The 22101-nt window shown below is 36.9% G+C and overlaps 1 protein-coding gene across 13 annotated transcripts in view; it reads left to right on the top strand.

Annotated features, from left to right (window-relative positions):
* Positions 1-22101, top strand: part of SLC4A4 (solute carrier family 4 member 4) — a 427648-nt gene that overhangs the window by 374157 nt on the left and 31390 nt on the right. For all 13 annotated transcript variants that reach the window (XM_012785922.3, XM_012785920.2, XM_012785923.2 and 10 more), the window contains 2 exons: positions 16414-16527; positions 18115-18276. In XM_012785922.3, coding sequence (XP_012641376.1) covers positions 16414-16527; positions 18115-18276 — 276 coding nt within the window. The remainder of the gene's footprint in view (positions 1-16413; positions 16528-18114; positions 18277-22101) is intronic.

Raw genomic sequence — 22101 nt, 5'->3', positions numbered from 1 at the left:
ATTTTGTGTTTTTAAAAAATTACATTTCAATCTTTGTTCATGTGCATACTTATTTATTGTAATTGTAGGCCAGCTTTGAAAAATCTTCCAAGGATTTTGCTCACATAATTCTGTCATAAATTCTGTCAGAATTCTGAATATCCTGAAAAGAAAAAGTGGGAGGTATTCTATCTAAAAATCTATGAGTGGAGAAATAGGCCTTTGAAATCCATAGTGTTTAAGCACATAAGGAAAAACTCTTTTCATATTAAATTAATTTTATTTTTTTCATAATCAAGTATCAAAAATTCTTTTCATATTCATCAGGAATTTTCATGTTGTAGAATTTCTTGTCCATCAACTGTACATGTGTGTATTTTAGTGCTTCAATTATGGGTTGTGGGAGTAAACAGAAATTGTGGTGTTATACTAGTACTGGTATAAGATACGACTGCCATCTGAGCCAGACTTTCCTTCCCATAATGATGAATGCCATAGTGAGGAGAAACAGATAATTAAACCGGATTGTGCAGACATCCTGTCTCCCATTAATATGCTTGGGTGAACTCAAAGTCAAAACTGTGGTTCATGGAGAGACTTCAAGATAAGACCAACATTTAGTTAATGGCATTTTGTTTTTTTACCTGAAGAATGAAACTAAGATAATCCTTTGCTTTGCAGTTTAGTTCTTAGTGTTTAGAATGTCGATATTTCTTGGGCAATCTTGATTACACCTGATTTACATCAGCGACCTGCTCTATTCAACTGACATATCACAAAATCTTTTCTTGTGTGTTGTGTAAAAGGAGTGGAAGAACTTTAGAAGATAAGATGCACTTGATGAGATTCTTTTTTCCAATTTCCAGGAGGTCAAACTTACAATTAATATGTTTACCTTCACTCAGGAGATGTTTGACTCTCCGATTCTTCTTATAAAATTGAAAATGAAGTGAAGGGTTGATAATGAAATGTATAGAAATACATGGCCCAAAGAATGAAAAATTTCCCCAAAGTGAAATGGAGAAAGAAGCGTTCAGCTTAGTCTGCTTAGCATAGACGTTGGAGCCTGGCAGTCCACGGGCAGAATTCAGCCCACAGCCCTTCTCTGTTCCGCCCACAGTATGTAAACACACACACACACACAGCTGAGGCCTTCGGTGAACCCATAATTTGCAGGTACTCATTGTCTTCCCAACTGTCTATTGCCCAAGACTTGGGCAATAGACACACATTCAGATTAACTGCCTGTTCCTAAACATGCTTGAGATTGTGGCCCAGCTCACATCCTGGGGAACGTGCTTACTTGATCCACCTCTTCAACTGTATGAATTTTGTATAGAACAGATTCCTGGGTAAGGGTCTTTAAGGAAAATTTCCCTTCTATTGAGGTTTCTCCTTCTTAAATTATTTGTTTATTGGACATCTTGTGTTTGTTTGTATTTTTGGCTTACACTTTGAAAATCATCACCACCTGCCAAAGTCTAATATAATTTAAGCATAATAGGTGGAAAAGTGGAACATTTGTGAAGCACTTGTAAATCACAATTTACAAAATAAACTAGTTTCAACCTTAAAATGAAGGGAGATCCTTTTTTCCTTTTTAAATTTTTTTTTTTTAATTTCAGCATGCTACGGGGATACAAACGTTTAGGTTGTCCAGCCCGAGCCAGAGCTTCAAGCATGTCCATCCCCTAGACAGTGCGCACTGCACCCATTAGGTGTGAATATACCTGTCCTCACCTCCCCCTCCCATCTGCCTGACACCCAATGAATGTTACCACTATATGTGCACATAAGTGTTGATCAGTTACTACCAATTTGATGGTGAGTACATGTGGTGCTTGTTTTTCCATTCTTGGGATACTTTACTTAGTAGAATAGGCTCCAGCTGTATCCAGGATAATACAAGAGGTGCTAGATCTCCATTGTTTTTTGTGGCTGAGTAGAACTCCATGGTGTACACATACCACTTGTGGAGAGGAAGGGGATGGGTATTTCACACCTAATGAGTGCGGTGAGCACTGTCTGGGGGATGGGCACACTTGTAGCTCTGACTCAGGCAGGGCAAAGGCAACATATCTAACCTAAACATTTGTACCCCTGTAATATGCTGAAATAAAAAAAAATCAATTGGCCATAAATGTGTGGATGTATTTCTGGAGTCTGTATTTCATTGGTCTTGTCTCTTTGATGCCAATACCATGCTGTTTTTATTACTATAGCTTTGTAATAAGAGTTTAAAGTCAAGTAATATGATGCCTCCAGCTTTGTTTTCTTTTTGCTTAAGATTGTTTGGATGTTCAGGGTCTTCTGTGGTTTGTATGAATTTTAGGACTTTTTTCTATTTCTGTGAAAAATGACACAGAAATGATCAGGATTGCTTTTAATCTGTAGATTGCTTTGGTAGTGTGGACTTTTTAATAATATTAATTATTCCAAATCTGTGAACACAGAATGTCTTCCCATTTCCTTGTGTCTCCAATTTCTTTCATCAATTCCTTTATAATTTTCAAAATATGTATCTTTAACCCCCCTAGTTAAATTTATTGCTAAGTATTTTATTCTTTAGTAATTATTTTGTTATGAATAGGATTGTGATTTCTTTTTTGAATAGATTATTGTTGGTGTATAGAAACACTACTGAATTTTGTATGTTAACTTTATATCTTATAGCTCTATGAAATTCATTTATTAGTTCTAACAGTTTTTTGGTAGAGTCAGTGGGGTTTTCCTCAATGAGATCATGTTGTCTGCGAACAGAGACAATTTAACTTCATTCTTTCCTATTTGGGTGCCTTCATTTCTTTCTTTTGCCGAATTGCCCTGACTAGAACTTCTAATGCTGTATTGAACAGAAGTGGTGAGATTAAGCATCCTTATCATGTTCCTGATCTTAGAGAAAAAGCTTTCAACTTTTCACCATTGAGTATGATGTTAGCTGTGAGTTTGTCATATATTGCCTTTATTTTACTGAACTATATTCCTATTCATTTTCAACTCTGTTGGGAGTTTTTATCATGAAAACATGTTGAATTATGTCAGGTACTTGTTCTGTGTCTACTGAGATGATCATCAGGTTTTTGTCTTTCATTCTGCTAATGTGGTGAATCACATTTATTGATTTACATATGCTGAACCATCCGTGCATCTCAGGGATAAATCCCACTTGATCTTGGTGTATAGTCCTTTCATTGTGCTGTAGAATTTGGTTTGGTAATATTTTGTTGAGGATTTTAAAATCTATGTTCATTAGGTATAGTGGCCTGTAATTTTCTTTTCTTGTAGTAGTTTTGTCTGGCTTGATATCAGGGTAATTCTGGCCTTATTAAATGAATTTGGAAGTTTTTTGGGAAGAGTTTGAGAAGGTTTAGTATTAAGTCTTCTTTAAATGTTTAGTAGAATTCACCAGTGAAGCCATCAGCTTTTGTGCTTTTCTTTGATGGGAGACTTTTTGTTACTGATTCAATCTCCTTATTGTTCTGTTAGATTTTCTATTTCTTTCTGATTCATTCTTGGTAAGTTGTATGTGTGTAGGAATTTAGCCATTTCTTCTAGGTTATCTAATCTGTTATCCTATAATTGCTCATTGTCTCTCCATTTTTGAGGGATAGACTTGCTGGGATAGTCTTTTTGATTGGCAGGGGTTTTTTTTTTTCTTCATCTCTTTGAATATATGATCTCAGTTTCTCCTGGTGTGTAAAGTTTTTGCTGAGAAATCCACTGTAGCATTGTCGGAATGTTCTCTCTCTCTATCTTACTGATCTTACCTCCCAGACCAAACAGAGGTCATTTTAACTGTCTATGTAGACATCACCTTTTTCTCCCAGCAAGAATGTCCAAATTGAAGATAACTCTTCAGACTTAAAGAAATTCTCTCCTTATAAGAGTCTAAGCAGACAATTTCTGAGCCATTGATAAATACTGCTGAGAATGTAAAAATAGAATAATGATAGCATTCTGGTTACAATTCTTGTTAAGAAGGTTCTTAGCATAGTTTAGAGTTGTATATACCCAACTATAAAATAAATAGAAGGGAAAGTATGTGTGATTTCTAAGGATCAATGTATAAGTGTGTAGATTTTCGCTCTGTCATTGCCCCTTATATCCATATTCACAAATACAGCTAAATAACATACTAATATGTACATAAATACATACACATACATAAATCAGTAATAAGAGCTTAATTTTTCTCATTTACTGAAATGTGTTTTAATTTAACCTGTTATTTAGAAAGATCTTTTTTATAGGAAGGAACAGATAGGTATATAGATTGTAATACTTACATGTTATATTTCATTATTAAAACTTATATGCTTAAACACTATAAATAAGATAATCATTTATTACTGTGAGAATAATCAGGGCTAACCGATTCTTTTCAGTTGCTCACTTACATCAACACTTCACATGAAATCTCTAAAAACTCCAAATGCTGATTCCGAATGACAATGCTCTTGTCATACAAAATGTCCTGTTCTCTTTGAGCTTATGCAGTAATGTCTCTTTTGTACTCTGATTTGTAGTATGAATTGTTAGTTAAGACTGTGCAGTGCTTGAAAACTGTCGTACTTCTCTTTTATTCCTCACATCAACCAGCACAAGGCTGAATGCAGACTAGGTACTCAGTACTTGTTGACTAGTGGAAACCAGTTACGTACAGGTAATGGCTGCATTTTGTGGGAAGAAGCATGATGGAGGATCAGGAGCTGTAGATTCTAGTACCAGCACCCATTAAATAACAATGTTCCCTTTGATAGTTAACTACAAACTTTAGTAACCACCCCAATAAAGGGAGAGCTCAGCCAGATGACAATGAACAGCCTTTTACGTTCTAGTACTTTTATAATTTTAAAGAGAGTTTTCTGGCGCCATATCTTAAATGCAATAAATCCTCTATATTATGCTAGTTCATAGAGCAATGATTGACTATTACAAATTTCCAAAAATTGATTCCTATCTTCAGCATTAAACCAGGTCTGCTTTTGCAGTTGCTGCCAGCCTCAGTCTGTGGATAATTCACAACTTCAGCGAATTCAAAATCTGGTTTCCTTTCCTCCCATAATTGAACTTACTCATCTCTCTGTATTTCTTATATTAGTTAATAATATCCTATCCTCAAAACCACCCAATTTCAACATCTTAAAATCATATTTGGTATATAAGTCATGGTGCTAGCCAGAAGCAAGTGATATACTCAAATTAGAATAATTTGAAGAGTTTAATAAAGGCATTATTTGTGAAGGCGAGGTTAGGGCATAGGGAAACCAAAGAAGAGAAGAGAGTGTGGTCTCCCAGGGTTAATAAGGGTGGGATTGTTACTATTCTGGCCCAAAGGATGTGGAAAGGGAACCTGGAAGGAGAGAGAAGGGTGGAACTGTCTTAAGAGACAGGGTAGCCTGGGATGGAGGGATTTAGCCAGCCTGGGGACAGCTCTCAGGGACACAGCTGGGGAAATCAGTAGTACCCTGATCCCACTCTCTCCCTTTGCCAGCCTGCTTTGGCTGCCACTGGCCAAACCTAGGTAGAAGCTGGAAAGCAAGGGAGCCCATTGTTGACCACACTGGTTAGTCTCCTAAAGCAGAGAGTGTGGTAGAAAGGGGTAGAGAATGGATCTAGCGTGGGAAATGAAGATATCCATTGCATGTGGCATTCCATGTTTTACTTTTTGAATTGTCATAGTCCTGATTATTCAGCTAGTGTCTTTCTCCTTTACCTTTACACTTTGACTCCCCTAGTTCTGGCCCTCATTACCTTTGCTTCAGCCATGGTCAGTGACTCACTGTCTTTCTGTCCCTTGAGGAGCCACTAGTAACCTATCAATAGGAGCACTTAAGATGGAGCAGACTGCCTTTGCTAGCCTGCCTATCGGGTATTTAATTTATATATCAGGCACTTCTAGAGAGCCGTAAGCTCAGTGGGGATACCAGTAGTCCATGGACTGTCTTTTTTGTGTTCCTCATTCTGTTTAGAGATGTGTATCAGTCTGTCATCCCATACTGAGTGGTCTGTTACATCAGCCTCAAGTCTTTAGTCAACGTCTTTCAGCATCAAAACTTCCAGAAGGAACATCACATCATAATCTGTGATTGTCTGTGGCAGATGGCTCAGGGCATCCTCATGAAGTGTTCTTCCAGAATCCCAGCCAGCAAACGATCATAAGCATAAAATAAAGATTCCATCACTGCACATGTGGTGGCAAAATGAAAGCAGTCGTTTAAAGATAGAGCAGCGTTGTGGCGAGGAGAAATTGGAAAGCCATAGGCCTCTATGGACTAGGCAGAATTATTGGTGCTTTGATATAGTCACATTCAGTGTGGCCAGCCGACACATAGAACAGGCACGAGAATGGCCTTCTTAAGGAAATGCTCAGTTTTCTAATTTTCCTCCTTTGAGTACGTTTCACTTCTAACCCTTACAGGGATTGGTGTAATCATAAGATTTTCTTTTAATATACCAGCTGGTTATTACTGTCATTTAAATAAACAATATCATAAATTCCAGTTAACTTCAAAAGGCATTATAGCATGCCTTTTATGCTATATTTAGATGATGCACAATGTTGTTTTATATACTTATTTAAGAACCAGTGTTCTATATCCTATAATTAATTAGTATATTCATTTCAATATTGAACAAAAAATTATTGTGATTCTAATGTGTGCTTGATACAATGCTAGGTAGTAAATGTACAAAGACAAGTAATTCACGGACCTGGCAGATAGTAGGCAATTAATATATATTTGTTGAATAAATTAAATTGTTGGGTTTTTAAATGAGAATGACTTATTTTGACCTTTCTGCTCCATTTATGCTTATTATTCCCTGGGAGGTCATACTTTGGTGCCTTTTTGTGACTTAAATAAGTTGATGGTGGTCTTTGAGGAACTGGCTTCATGAATGAACAAAAAGTAAAGGGCTGCAGGAATTTTAATGAGAATGTAATGAGCATTCTAGTTAGGTGATGCATTTAGTTTTTGTCCACTTAAAATACAGGAAAGTCTAGAATCACACAGTTAGCTATATTTTTAGAACCTTGATTCTTGGTTGACATTTTGGCCTGTGACCATTCTATTAAAGTTGGAGGTGTTTAGTTTATAAACAGTTCTTTACAAGAAACAGGTGACATCTTCATTCTAGTTTCTTTTTCTCCCAGAACCGTTCTTGGTAAATGGGAAAAAACTGTCAAACTAAAGCAAATAGTGTATTTAAAAATGAGTAAGAAATAATGAGCATGTCGTCTATGTCCTATTCTAGTGTCAGGAACCCTGGATGGCATTTGTCTGGCTTTTGTAGAGACATCAGATCTCATCATGCCATTGAAAAATGACATTGCTGTCAGTAAAGGTGAATGAGATTTTCAAATTTTTGTGGTATTTTGTATCAAGGAAAGTAATTTTTAAAGTCAAATTTGTTTTTAACCCAAAATTGTTTTTCATATTTATTTTGTTAAGAATGACAAAGGGATATTTCATTATAAATACAACTTAGTCTGTTAAACATTTAATGAAGACGACAAATACTCCAGCTCCTAAAGACATATGACAAAAACCAAATACAGTCAACTTTGCGCCCTAAGAAAAATAGAGCTGGAAGCACTGATTGGCCAAAACATTTTATGAGAGTTTTAATGATAGCATAAAGGTAGTGTATGGATAGAAGAAATAATTTTGGCCATGGTACTCTGTTGGTCCTATGTACTCTCAGCTTATTTGTCCATCGTAGAAAAGTCAACAACATTGAAATATAGACACTAACACAAAGTGGTCTCTTATGCCATCCAGGTTGTCTAATTTATGAATATATGATTTACTAGTTAATCTTTTTAAACTTTTATTATTGTACCTTAATATAAATTATAAAATCGCTTTCCTTTTTAGACCCTGAAACCCTTTATTATAATGATTATAATGAGTTATATCCAAGAAGACCCTGTTTAGAGGATTAAGAAATTTTGATAATTGAATCTACATTAGTACATTTTAGTGTTAGGACGCTGGGCACCACCCAGTCTAACAGCGACTCTCAGTTTCTGACACTGACACGTGGTCTTCATCATGCTGCTTGATGCTGCCTGCATCCTGCAGGTATTCTTTTTTTTTTTAGGGACAGAGTCTCGCTTTGTAGCCCAGGCTAGAGTGAGTGCCATAGCGTCAGCCTAGCTCACAGCAACCTCAAACTCCTGGGCTCAAGCAATCCTCCTGCCTCAGCCTCCCAAGTAGCTGGGACTACAGGCCTGCACCACCATGCCTGGCTAATTTTTCTATATATATTAGTTGGCCAATTCATTTCTTTGTATTTATAGTAGAGACAGGGTCTCGCTCTTGCTCAGGCTGGTTTCAAACTCCTGACCTCCAGCAATCCACCCACCTCGGCCTCCCAGAGAGCTAGGGTTACAGGCGTGAGCCGCCGTGCCCGGCCCCCGCAGGTATTCTTGACAAGAACACAAATCTGCCTTTTTATAGCCTTTATCCAGAGTCTGCCCTCGCCATCTGGAACTGCACAGAGCACGTTTAGTTTCTCTTCCCCTGACAGACTTCACGTATTTGAAGACGGCTTCTCCCCATAGCTTCTTGAGGCCCACGGTCAATCTTCTTGCGATGAGTTTTCTGGACTCCCACTCCTCTGGCTGCCCTTCTCCAGCATAGCTCCAGATTGTCAGTTCCAACTTAGAAGATGGCGACCAGATTGGGTCATGGTATTTCCCATGGGATTGGATCGTTTCCTTCTTGGGTTCATTGGGTTCCTGGTTTTACTGCCTGGTTTTGAGGCAGGATGGAAGGAGAGGTCTGTTAGTGACTGCCAGTGTCCCCTCAGAATCCCTGCTGGGCCCCTTCACGGTGCCTTCCCCGCCCTCCCGTCTGCTTCCTTCAGCAGGTTCCAAGCGCCACCCAGATACGTTGTCCAAAGATTCCCTTCTTTGCTCACCAAACCTCTGACTTGGAACTTACGGCATTAAAATCCTAGAGTCTAAAATCAGACTTTCCTTTTATTAAATTCTGGTTATACTGGGTATTAGTGAATTAAAGTACAGTAGATTATAATTATTGTTCTGACCAATATGAATGCTTATGTCTTTACAGTGCTTTATCACATCGGCGACTCACAGGGTTGAATTGCAAAACTCTCATGGTATTTTGTGCCTTTTGTGATTGCTAAAAGACACATATTTGTCTGGCATACGTTTTTTTCCATCTAGAATAAATGCTTTTTTATGCTGCTGTTTAGTATTTTCTGAGTACCAAAATCATTAGAGGACTTGACATCGTGAATTAAAATGTACCGAGAGCCTGAGGTCCCTGCTGCTGTCCTTGTCTCTTTGTAACAGCGCTATCCGTTGATAACTGCGCTGCAGGCTCGTGGCCCTTTCCCCCCAGTTAATTTAGGAGCAGCTGAAGTCTTTGCAAAGTGAAAACAAAATGCCCTATGGGGCTTCTGAGGAACCAAATTTATTTTTCCCATGTAAATTAACTAGCTTCTCACTGTTGGCGTCTCTAGGATTATGACTCTCTCAATAATTAATACAGTATTGTTCTTCATGAGAGTATGTTTAGAATAGATTTATTAGGTTGTTTTTGTCCAAGAACAAGAGAACAGCGTGTGGTTATTTGAATTTTCTTTCCCATCCACTTAATTCTTCTTTGCTTTGGTGGTTTAAGTATTTAAGCTGGTGGCTGCTTATTAGATTAATTGAGATATTGTCTTATTAATCCTGTAGATGACAGAAATATCTTTCTTCTCTTCATTTTTATAATTAAAAAGAGTAAACAAAAATAAAAACTCAAAACCAGTCTGATGTAAAAGGAGCATTACAGTCTTAATTGAGACATGCTTATCTTTTCTTCTTTCATAAATTGAAGTAGGAATTATTATAATACATCCATGTGCCATTAAAAGAACTTTTTTATGACAAGCCCTTGTTATCATGAATTATCTTTATTTGTGTTCTCTTAGATTATGAAAATTTATATTCCTACCATATTAAAGTTTGAGCCTGGAGAGACTTAACATTGGATTTGGATGGACATCCACAAGTTATGATGTTTCCTCAAGCTTTGGGGCCTCTGAATTCACAGGACTGAACAGGAATCTTGTAGAAACAGGTTTCTCATGAAGACTTTGGCACTTCTACTTTTAATCATTACAAGTAATAGCTAGCAAGGAATTAGGAGCTATGAGTTTCTAATTTCATTTCTTCATTGATATACTAAGGGTATATTGATATACAAAAGGGTGATATTGATGTACAACACCCACTGATATACCAAAGGGTGTTATTTTTGGAGTTTTTGAAAGAGATAAAGTTTGATGAAATGAAAGGGAAAACAAAGAAACAATAAAAGGAAATCATATATTTTTATTTTTCTAAATGTCTTTAGAAATGTGAGAAGGGCCCAAAGAGAGCAATTCTTATCTCCTTAAAGTCAGACTGAGAGGTCCTGTACACAGACCCCAGAGTGTATGCAGTAAGATGTATATACTCAATGCGAGACATCGTCAGTGCACTTTCTACTTCTATATTGGTTCTGCCAGCTCAAATTAGAGTTTCGTTTTAGTATAGAGTAAGACCTGAATAGCCTGCTAAAATAGCGCCTTTACTTGCCTTCTCTAATTAGAGAATTTAGAGTTGAATATAAAAGTGGTCTGGGAAGAAAATCAATTTCTTTGAATATGAAGCTTAAACTGGATCCACTATCTCAGAAATGAGTATCTTAATATTATATACACTCCAGGAGTGATTTCTGCTGTAACTGAACTGTATTATACAGTTGAAGGGGAAATAGAAGTGAGTAAATTATACGGAATATATCACCCTGACTGTGATTTTTAATGAGGTTAAGCAACATTATTAATAGGGTAGTTTTTTTCCTCTATAAATTTTCAGAACTGTAATCCTGACATTTATTAGCATTTGTCTTTTTAGCTATTTTTGTACCAATACTGTATTAATCCCACATTTGCAAAACTACCATTACTTAGAGGTTCTTCCAAAATCAATATGTATATGATATATACACATCAGATAATATATATAATTCACACATATCCATACCTGTTTATTTATATTAATTATTAGTTTCTATGGCTGTTTTATCAAATTGCCACAAACATGGTGATTTAAAACAGAATGTAGATCTGAGAGGTCAGATCTAGAAGTCAAAATTGAGATCTGGAGGTCAGAAGTCTGAAATGGGTCTTACTGGCCTGAAATCAAGGTGTGGGCAGGGCTGCATTCCTTCTGGAGGTTGTAGAGAATGCATTTCCTTGCCTTTTCCAACTAGGGGCTGCCTGCATTCCTTGGCTCATGAACTTTTCTTTACACTTTTTTTTTTTTTTTCTAAGACATAGAGTCTCATTCTGTCACCCAGGCTGGACTGCAGTGGTGGGATCATAGTTCACTGTAGCCTTGAAGTCCTGGGCTCAAGCGATCCTCCCGCTTCAGCCTCCCGAGTTGCTGGGACTTCAGGCATGAGCCAGTGTTCCACGCTGTGACTCCTTTCATCTTTCGAACCAACAATGGCCAGTCAAGCCTGCATTACTCTGACACTGACTCTTCTGCTGCCCTTTTTCACTTATAAGGACCTTTGTGATTACATTGAGTCTACCTGGTTAATGTAAGACAATCTCCCCAATCTCAAAATCAGTTGATTAACAACCCTAGTTCTGTCTGCAACTTTAATTCTCCCTTGTCATGTAACATTACATATTCACAGGGTTTGGGAATCATGACATGGTCATCTTCAGGGGTGCATTATGAAAAGAAAGAGAAGAATTGAGTGGATTCCAAAGTTTTTGGCCTGAGGGATGGGGGGAAATTAAGCTTCCATTAACAGAGACGACCCAGAGCAGATTTAGGGCATCAGTGGTGAGACAGGCTGGGTGGGGACCGGGAACTGAGTGGGAGGAAACCAAGTACTTACAGTTTTTGACATAACTTTGAGATGCCTATAAAAATATCCAAGTGGAAGTGCAAAGGTAGTATCAGGGGTCCTCAAACTTTTTAAACGGGGCCAGTTCACTGTCCCTCAGACCGTTGGAGAGTGCGCACTGTGGGCCCAGGACGAGTCGGCTGCTAAGCAGGACAGGCAGCGGTGGCAAAAACACCCGTCAGACCGCATAAATGTCCTCGGCAGGCTGCATGTGGCCCATGGGGAGCACATGGGTAGTTTGAGGATCCCGGATAGATGGATGATTCTGAAATTTAGGGGAGTGGTCTGACCTAGAGATATAAATTTTTTATTCCTCAGCATGTAGATGTTATTTTAAAGCACAAGACTGAAAGAGATCACTTAGGACAAAGAGTATAGGTAGAAGAAAGAAGAGACCAAGGTCTGAATTCTGGGACACTCCAACTTCAAGAGCTTGGAGGAGTTTAGGGGAAACAGACAAAGAACCAGAGTAGCCAGTGAAGTAGGGTGGAAACCAGGTCTACTGGATTTCCAGATAGCATCAGAATGTCAAAGTATTCCTGGGTCAGAACATGACAAATGGTATATTCCAGCCAGTTGCTTTTGATAAATTATACTGGCTGGTTGGACTATTACCACACAAACATCCTGCTGTCAGAATTCACTCTGTATCCATTGGTAGTTCTATGTTTACTCTCTGTAATATTTGGCTCATATAATTATACTCATATAATACTTGCCTTATGAAGTTTAATGAGATACTATCGAGAATATATATTAATGCCATCTTTAGAGGGTTGTATATCTATGTAGGATCTGTATTAAATATGAGAGTTCAGAATGGAGCAAGAAATTTAGCTGCTTCCTTAAGCTACAGAAATGATAACTTGACAACTTTATATTCTTTTGAATATCCTCAGTTGTGACAAATTGCTTTCACTTTGAGTATGGATTTAACTTTTAAAAATATCCATAGTCACTTGTATATTGTTGAATAGAGTGAAAATTGATAAATCAATATAACATTCTAGAAGGTAATTTGGCATTATATACCAAAAGTCCTACATTTTTATATACACATTCATGGTAATAATTCTCCTGACAAGAATTTATTCTAAGGAGACAGTCTTAGATATGTGCAAAGATTTCTTTACGATATTGTTCATCATAGTGAAAAGTTGGAAGCAATCTAAATAGTAGAGTATTAGAAAAATAGCCTTTGGAATGGCCATTCAGCATAATACTATGGAGTCATTAATGCTTACTATTATAGAAAATACCAAATGAGATAGAAAAAAGTGAAAAAAGCAAGATATCAAACAAAACTTATTTGTAAACATATTTGCAAAGCTATATGTATACATATATATTTGAACATACATATACACAAAAGAAGGATATATTTGCAAATGTTAAAATTTATTCCTAGATAATGGAATTGGGAAACACTTTTTGTTCATCTGTTTTTTCTAAATGTTCTACAATGAACATATATTAATTTTTAAATAAGAAAAATAATAAATTTCAAAGAAGATAGAATCATGGATTCTTTAAACATGTTTGATGGTTAATGGGTAATTAAATAGTCTTTGTTCAGTAATAAAATTATCAAAGGAATTTAAAAATTATTCAGAACAATAGCAACAGCATTGAAATAAATTAATAGCTTCTCAAAGAGAACAATTTGAAAGATAGCACTGATTTGGATTTGGACGTTCTAGTAGTTTTTTGGAGGGATGGGTATATTCTAAATTGAGCTTTAATTTACATAGTAAAATTTCCAAATCTTGTATCTTTGTAACCAACACCCAAATTGAAATGCAATTGGTATATTTGTCTGAAAAAGCAATCATTGTTTTTTTATTTACATATTATCATACCTTAAATAATTTCTTAAAACAATTTCGACCTTTCCAGGTACTTTCTCTTTGTTGGTACTTGGAGTTGTGTGGCTTGATCTCCTTAGCTCACAGAGTAATGGGGCCAAGTTACGAGCACTGCATGTAGCCCTTGATGCTATCCAGTCTGCCATGTTGGTTTTGCACAGTGTCCAGTTTATGGAAGGCTGAGAATGCTTTCTCTCCCAGCTAAAGAAGCAGTGTTTCTCTGGTTCCTGGTGGTGATTTTAGTAGAACAGGTCTATCCTCTAGCAGGGCCAGAGCAATAGATCCTATGGAATTTCTACCAAGAAATTGCAGATTGGATTTGTTCCCTACCTTCTATTTCTCTTGTCTTGTTTATTTTAAAAAATGATAATTTTTTTATCTTTTTGATAATTATTTCCCTTCTTTTGAACAACTTAAAGGATATGGGTTGTCAACAAATTGGATTTTCTGGATGCAGATTGGGAACGTGATAAATAAGAACTACTTTTTTTTTTTTTTTTTTTTTTTTCTTTTTTTTTCTTTTTTGATCAAAATACTTCAGATTCCAAGAACTACTTTTTTGCCTTCGCAATGACCTCTGGTCGTCCAGCAATTTAAAGCCTCCTGGACCAGAGGGGAGGGTTGGAACACCCTAACATATTCCTGAAACTGCTTCCCGTTACTGTCTTTCACCAGACTGTCCCGAACTGCCAGTGTCAACACTACTTGCACAAAACTTCAGAAATGAGAGTTTTCTTCAGTATTGAGCCCCTGGGAAACATCCTTTTTCTGCAGTAATTCCAGATACTTCCAACCAAAATTAACAGAGTGTCAGTCCCATGTTATTACTGGGCTTTTGTTTTTTGTTTCTTGTAATTGAAGCTTCCTATCAAAGACCTCCTGACAGTAGGCCTTGATTCCAGTAATCTCTGCAGCCAGAGAGCTTCTGGAACTTGAAATAACAACAGTTGACTTATAATAGGAGAGTTTATTGTGTTCCAGGCAATATGTTAAAGCTTTAATTTTTATAATAAACCAATGACAGTTGTAGGGATTATTTTGGCTATGTTTTGCAGATGAAGTAATTGAATCTAAGAAGTGGTATTTACAGATAGTAAATAATGGGGCTGGAGCTCCAACCCAGATAATCTGACTGCAGTAGCTGGGCTTATAAGTGATGTACTATATTTTCTCCTCAAATTGATCACTGTTACTTATTTGTTCTTAAAGTTATTGTGTGTCATTGGTGTGCACTTGGCTCCTGAAAGGTCCTACGGTCTTCTGTTCCTTGGTGTGCACTTCTCGAGAAAGCTAAGCCTAGCAGAATGCAGCCCACCAAGAGGGAAAGGAACTCCTGGTCATAAAGACCATCTTTGATCCTGCTGATAGCACCAAAGCTCCCGACACCCAGTATTGGTCGAGAACTGAGCACTGTGGCCTTTAGCAAACCTACACTGCCAAGACGTTTCCGATCCTTACTTTAGTTTCTATTGAATACGTGGCTGCAGTGATCCCAGGATTCTCTTCCAAGAGACCCTCTTTCCTGAGAACCATGAATGAACTCAGCCCACCACTGACCTCTCTCCCTTCATTGGAAACTGACTGCTCACTGTGAAATAACTGATAATCTCTGAATCAACGCTGATTTTGCTTGGAAGCAGGCTTTCTTGTATACAACCTGGCTATGGGCTTCATGAAGACATGGGTCGTGTCCATTTTATTTACTGTGATATTCTTGGCACCAACCAAAGAGTTAGGAACTGAGTAAATTCTTGTTTAATGATCAAATTATGTACTAGCATGTTCTCTGGTAGTGCTCTTAGGCCCTCAGGTGTGCCGCTGGAGACTGCAGAACAACCTCCAAGCAACTCAGTGGTACGACGCTCCCCTTATGAGCGTGTAAGTGGCCATTCTGCATCCACCTCATGGGAAAGGTCTGGGTTTAATGCTGTATTCCATAAGCCAGACCTTGTCCTGACCAGAGGCAGACACTTAGGAATCTGGAGGGTTATCAAATAAAGACAACTACACTTAAGAAGTGGTGGAGTGGAGATGCCCCAACATACAGGAGACTTTAAGAACTATACTGGAAGGAGAAGTGTTTTCTTTGACAAAGCTAGTGCAGCCGCCACATTTCCATCTTTGTCGCTTGATGTTGCTTTAAGATCTTGATATCTACCTCACTCAGTGGACTAGAGCTTATAACCCCTGCCCTGCTAGATTCTTGGTGTTTTCAGGCCACTTTATGAGATTTATCCTAACTTTGTACTCACAGTACTAGCTCCCAAATAATAAACAGCATTCTAGGTCTTTGTGCAGATTTTTATAGTATGCGCTTTGATTTCATTCTTATCCAGGAGTCCATGCTGCATGGATGAGTGTTTGTACAGTGTTTCGGGGATATATTGTTTGATTGTCCGTTTTGCCTACACACGCACTGCAACCTGCATTGTGGGATCAGATTATATCTGGCCAGGAGATAAAGTAATACAAAAACAATTAAAAAATAATCTTTCTTCAGTGTGACACCTCCTTTAATTTGTTGATGAAGCTGTTGTTATAAACTGTTAGTAAATACAGAATTCTTCATTCAGTTTAAACATAGGCAAATGTGTGTGTCTGATGCTGAGTGATCCCTCGTTTCTTTTTTATTTTTCTAGGCAAGAAAACTGATCAGTGATTTTGCCATTATCTTGTCCATTCTCATCTTTTGTGTGATAGATGCGCTGGTAGGTGTGGACACTCCAAAACTAATTGTGCCAAGTGAGTTCAAGGTGAGTGAATGTCTCTACCTTTTGGTCATTTCTGGAACTCTTTGGCTTTCTTTCCTTTCCCCTATTCTAGTTTATTGTGTCTCTTTCTGAATTAGTTTTACACAATTACCCATTTCTTTTTTTCAAAATTGGTCCCTTGTTAGGCTCATATACATGTTTAGTCTAATTTTTTCACTAAAATTAAATGCCAACGCTAGGATGAAATGTAATTTAAAAATAACTTATTTAATAATATTACAGACTCTGCCTTATATTTTTAGAATATTTTAAAAATATCCAAAGTATTTTCATATACTTTATCACCTTGATCCATATAATAATTCTAGGAAATACGAAATCATCATCATCCTAGGTTTATAAAGTTGAGATTGAAGCTCATAAAAATTAAGTAAAATGTACAAGATTATAGAACTACTAATGAGTTTTTTGCCTATTTTCTAGAACAATCCTCACTGTCTTCACTACTGAGAATCATACATATGCTAAGAAATATTAAGCTAACTACAGTTTCAATTTAATAACAATGAGGGAGGGGTATATATGTTACAACAAACATTATTTTCTGTATTGTCTGTGCTATCATATAATCATTAGCAAAGATAAATTCTCATTCATTCAATCATTAATTCATTTAAGTCAATATTTATTGAATGTTTGCTTTGAGTCAGGTTCTAGATGGGGAATTTGAAATGCATTGATAAATAAGACAAAGTTCTTTTTTTCCTTATGAATTCACAGCCCAGTAATGGTAGTAAAATATGGATTGATTCAGTGATGAAGTTATGAGCAAAGTGAGACAGAAGATGGAAATATTCTCAAAGGAGAAATGAGACTTTCTTGATAGCAAATCTGGAGAAAACAATTCATAGATAGTATTCTATTTTAGTTTCCTTATTTGTATTGTTTAAAGTAAGGAAAAACATAGGAAAATTTTTTTCTGTGGTAGATATATATGATCTGATCGAAAATAGATTGAGAACTGGAAAAATGACCATTTTTTTCAATTTTTTGTGATATTTCCAAGGGTTTAACCAGTTATTTTGGATACTTTTCCATATGTAAAACAAGATAGCAGAATGTTTCAATTAGTTCCACTTATAGTATAAAAACATCTGTAGCTTTTTATATATTATATTATGAAGCTATTATAATTTGGCAATAGTGGAAACAACTTCAGTATAATTGCTAGAACCCACAAACAAAAGTTATATTTTTTAAAAAAAAAATTCTTACCACCTCTTCATTAAGTATTACCTTTGGGATTTTCTTTTGGCTGCTCCTTAAACGTGTATCACTTTCTTCCATCTTGAATCCTTATCGTAAATCATCCCAAATCCACAAAATGGCATTGCCCTGTTTTCAACAGCTCATATTCTTTCTCTCCTTCTTTTAACATGTTGCCTTAAAAATAACATCTTTGGGAAGGTTTTGGTGAATAATCCTAATTTTCCAGCCTATAATTGTTTTCTATTTTTCAATATGTTGGCTCTCTAAAACTAAGAATATGTCTTCCACATTGATTTTTCACCAAGTAGCACCTATTAGCTTAATAATTTTCTGAAACATGTTCTGTCTCTCTCTTCCAAGCCAACAAGTCCAAACCGAGGTTGGTTCGTTCCACCGTTTGGAGGAAACCCCTGGTGGGTGTACCTTGCCGCTGCCATCCCTGCTTTGCTGGTCACCATTCTGATTTTCATGGACCAGCAAATCACAGCTGTGATTGTAAACAGGAAAGAACACAAGCTCAAAGTAAGTGTCCGCAGTAGGGGTTATCATTGCCTTCTACTTTGTTTTTAGCACTTGAAGCTACTGGTTCAAAACCAAGAGAGCTTTATCAGGAGTTACACTATAGCTAATGTCTTCTATGACTCAGCAAAATCACAGATCACCTGGAGTTGACACAGGTCCTCAATATAACACTGTAGGGAAGCTCATTTGAATCTGAAAAATTTTGTTTTAAATTATGTTTCTTTTTACCACCAAAGAGAGAATACAAGCACAGTTACTACTTAGCCATAGTCATCCTACATCTGATTTTAATGTGGTAACTGTCCGTAATAAAAACAATGACAATCAAATATTTAATTAATATAATATTAACTAAATTAATATTAATTAATCAAATATTTAATACTGAGCACCTGCTCTCTGTTAAACCAACTTAGATTTATTCTCAAAGATGATTCAGATAGTTCATGGTTATAAGCTAATGGTAAGAATTTATATTTCTCATCTTCAGCTATTTGTCTCAGTATGTTATTGACCATAAAGTATGGAGAAAAAGTTTATTTCGTATATTTTAGGTTTTCTAAAAATGTATTAAGTTTGTCGTGAGTTTAAAGAAAAATATGTTAGTGGTCTGGGCTATCTTTCAAGAAAGCTGCCTAAAATGTTCTTACTTTGTATAATGTGTCTTCGGCTCTAGTTATTTTTTGGGGAGAGTGGTCACAAAGGTTTTTATAAATTCTACTTGGGGAAGTGAGATATGAATAGTAGCAATAAGAGCTGTAATTTAGTGGACGCCTACTATGAGTTAGGCCATGTACTAAGTACTTTATATTATATATTAATTCATTAACTTTTTATAACCACCACCATATGAGGGAAGCATGAAAATGTTTTAGCATCAGTCACCTAGAAGTAGGAAAGGAAACTACTAAGAATGGAGTTTAGCACAGTAGGTTTAGCAAAAAGAAAAAATCCAGGAAATATAGAGAATTGGTTGACTATAGAAACCCACTGGGCAGAGGAATGAGAGAGATGAGGAAGATTCTGATAAATTGTCCCAGCAGAAAGAACTTGAAGACCTACAGATCACAGTGAGAAAGGGGTAAATCTCATAATAATAGGACCATGAGACCAAAAAAAAGAATTAAAAGCCTTGACTAAAAAGGAGATATTTAGGTTTTGAGTTTGGGAGGAGAGAAAGCTGAGAGTTATGAACTGGTCCCAAGTGTATGACTAGCTCCTGAAGAGTATTGGAGATGACTAACATCCATCAGAGCTAAGAGTTGGGGTGATGTGAGTCCAGCCTACGTCAATATTGACATCCTGGGAAGATGGCACAGAGTATGGTAGAGAGGAAACACATGGAGTAGTTGCTAAAATCATAATGGAAGGTACACACCTGTCCTGGAGGTCAGCATACTTACATGTGCTAGGACAGAATGAAGAACAGCTGGACTTCAGTAGAAGATAGTTCGTGGAACCATGAGAATAAGTGACGTATGCTTCCACCTAATATGCGAGTAAAGAGATAGACTCTCACTGAAGAACAGACATTTCCAGGGAACCATTGACACCAAAGCAAATACTGGTTTTGGGTCAGGATCAAAGAAAAGGTTGAGAATTCAGTTGGAAACTTCCATTAAAATGACTCTCCCTCCACCCCCAGCCGTGAGTAGTTACTGTGTTGCTCTGAGACACCTGTCTGAATTCTAAGATTGCTGAGCTTCTCACAGCCTGGTAATGTGGGGTTTTTTGCACTTGTCACATGGCAGCTGACTTCCAAGAATTAAGAAGTGGAAGATGTTAGGCCATTTAATGGTCACTCCACAATTGGCACAGCCTTACTGCTTTACTTTGCCTTAGTTGATTGGTCACAGTAGTCACTAGGACAGCCTGCGCCCAAGAGGGTGAGGAAGATCCACCTTTTGATGGTGGAATGGCAAGGTCACATTGTAGAAAACTATATGAGATAGGAGATACTTTTCTAGGTATTTTTAGAAAACAAAATCTGATATATTTGTACTTAAAAATTTGCCACAGTCTAGATCTTGGTGGTTGCTTCTCTAATGGTGTCATTTAGCATCTTCTTTGTTCTCTTTATTTCCTTTAAATTAGTCATTGGATCTAGAAGCTTGATGATGTATAGGTTTGATATTGTATATCTATTACACCATCTATGTATCTATCTATAGCTATATATATTTTTGGGGATGGGTGAGGGCCAAGACTAATTCATAATTCATATAATTCAATTTAATTCATAAAAGGCCAGGACCACTTTACACTACATTTTTTTGGCTTAGGATTTTCCAGGCCACAGAGATAATGTGAATTCCAGCCACGAACTCAATTGCAGGTTTGTGGTTAGAAATATCCTTAGAGAATTTTTTTTTTTTGGTCTTATACCCAGTGGCAAGCAAAGGCATGTGTTCCCACTGCCTTTTTCCATGGGATGTTTTTTCTTTTAATTGGCCATTTGAGTATACTGTGTTTAGACCATCCTAGTTTTATTTTGGCTGGTTTTCCCCATCTATACCTCTCCCTTATACCCCTAGGTTTCGTCTCCTGTCCCTAAAATTCAGACCCTGAGCCTTCAATGCTTGGTACTGTCTTTGAAGGCTGTCTCAGACTCCAGACTTTCTGACCCTGTGCATTTGCTCTTTCCTGTTGTTGTTGTGTTTTGTCTCCAGTTGTTCTTCTTACTTTCTGGCAGATAAGCCATGGTTTCTAGAAGATATTTTCTGTGTTTTGTTGAGCATGTTTAGATGTTCTATACTGGAAGAGTTTAGGTGTTGATTTAGTTTACCAAAAGGCTGGAAATAGATGTTGACTAATATATTTTTATTCTGAAAAAAATTTATAAACCAATTCTTAATTTTTATCTATGATTGGCCAGATTTGCTGTGTATCTTTGGGGACAAATGCCTACTATTTTTTGCTCATTAGGTTTTCTTACTGATAAAATTCAGAATTTAGAGTTTACCAAGCTTTGGATTGATAAAATATAGAAACTTTTTATTCCCATATTCTCTATAGAAAACGTTAGAAAATTAAGGTATATAAGGATTTACCTCTTAGAATAAGAGTTGAGTATATAAAAAGTAAGTTTTCATCACTTTTGGAATTTCCCATTTGCAATCATTCATTTGAATAATGATAGTTGTGGACTAAGTGCCAGTCCTTTGTCACAAATCTAATGATACCAGTGGACACTTCATTATGAATCAAAGGTTTTTTTCACTTTGGAAATTGTTTTGGTCACCTTTTTTTTTTTTTTTACAAGAGGAAAGCTGTGGAATGTGAAAATGGGAGATTCTGTCTAAAATTATAAAGGGCCTTAACTGCTATGAAATTGATTCAAAAGAAAAACCTGAAACAGCAAGAGAGATGAAGGCACTGTGATATTAACAACGGCATGTTTCGGGTGGCATTTGCTTTGGCTTCCTGTCCACTGGCCCTGGCTGTGTGCTCTGCTTGGGATGGGGGCCACCTTTCCGCTCTGCTGCATAGCTCTGTATTGATGTAGGAACACCAAGGCACTGGGCTTTTTTTGGCCGTCGTTTTGGTTAGTTATATCCTGCACTGTCCCTGCAGAGCACTCAAAAGCAAACCAGGGGCAATAAGGTGATGACTTCTCTAGGGTTATTCCATCAGTTATTAGCAGAGACAAGAACAGGGTCTAAGCTGCAGACTACAAGAGATCCTTCTCACTAGGAAAATTATTTCAAGAATGTTATAGATTGGGAGTAGGAGGGAGGATAGGTATAGAAAAATACATATTAGGTGGTTGTGACAACCAGTTTGCTCTAATGTATTTCGTGGTAAAACCCTCAAGTTGAGTGTATT

This window comes from Microcebus murinus, chromosome 26 (genome assembly GCF_040939455.1).
Source record: "Microcebus murinus isolate Inina chromosome 26, M.murinus_Inina_mat1.0, whole genome shotgun sequence".
NCBI lineage: Eukaryota > Metazoa > Chordata > Mammalia > Primates > Cheirogaleidae > Microcebus > Microcebus murinus.
Note: the sequence above shows the minus strand (reverse complement) of the source record. Positions and strands in the feature narration are given on the sequence as shown.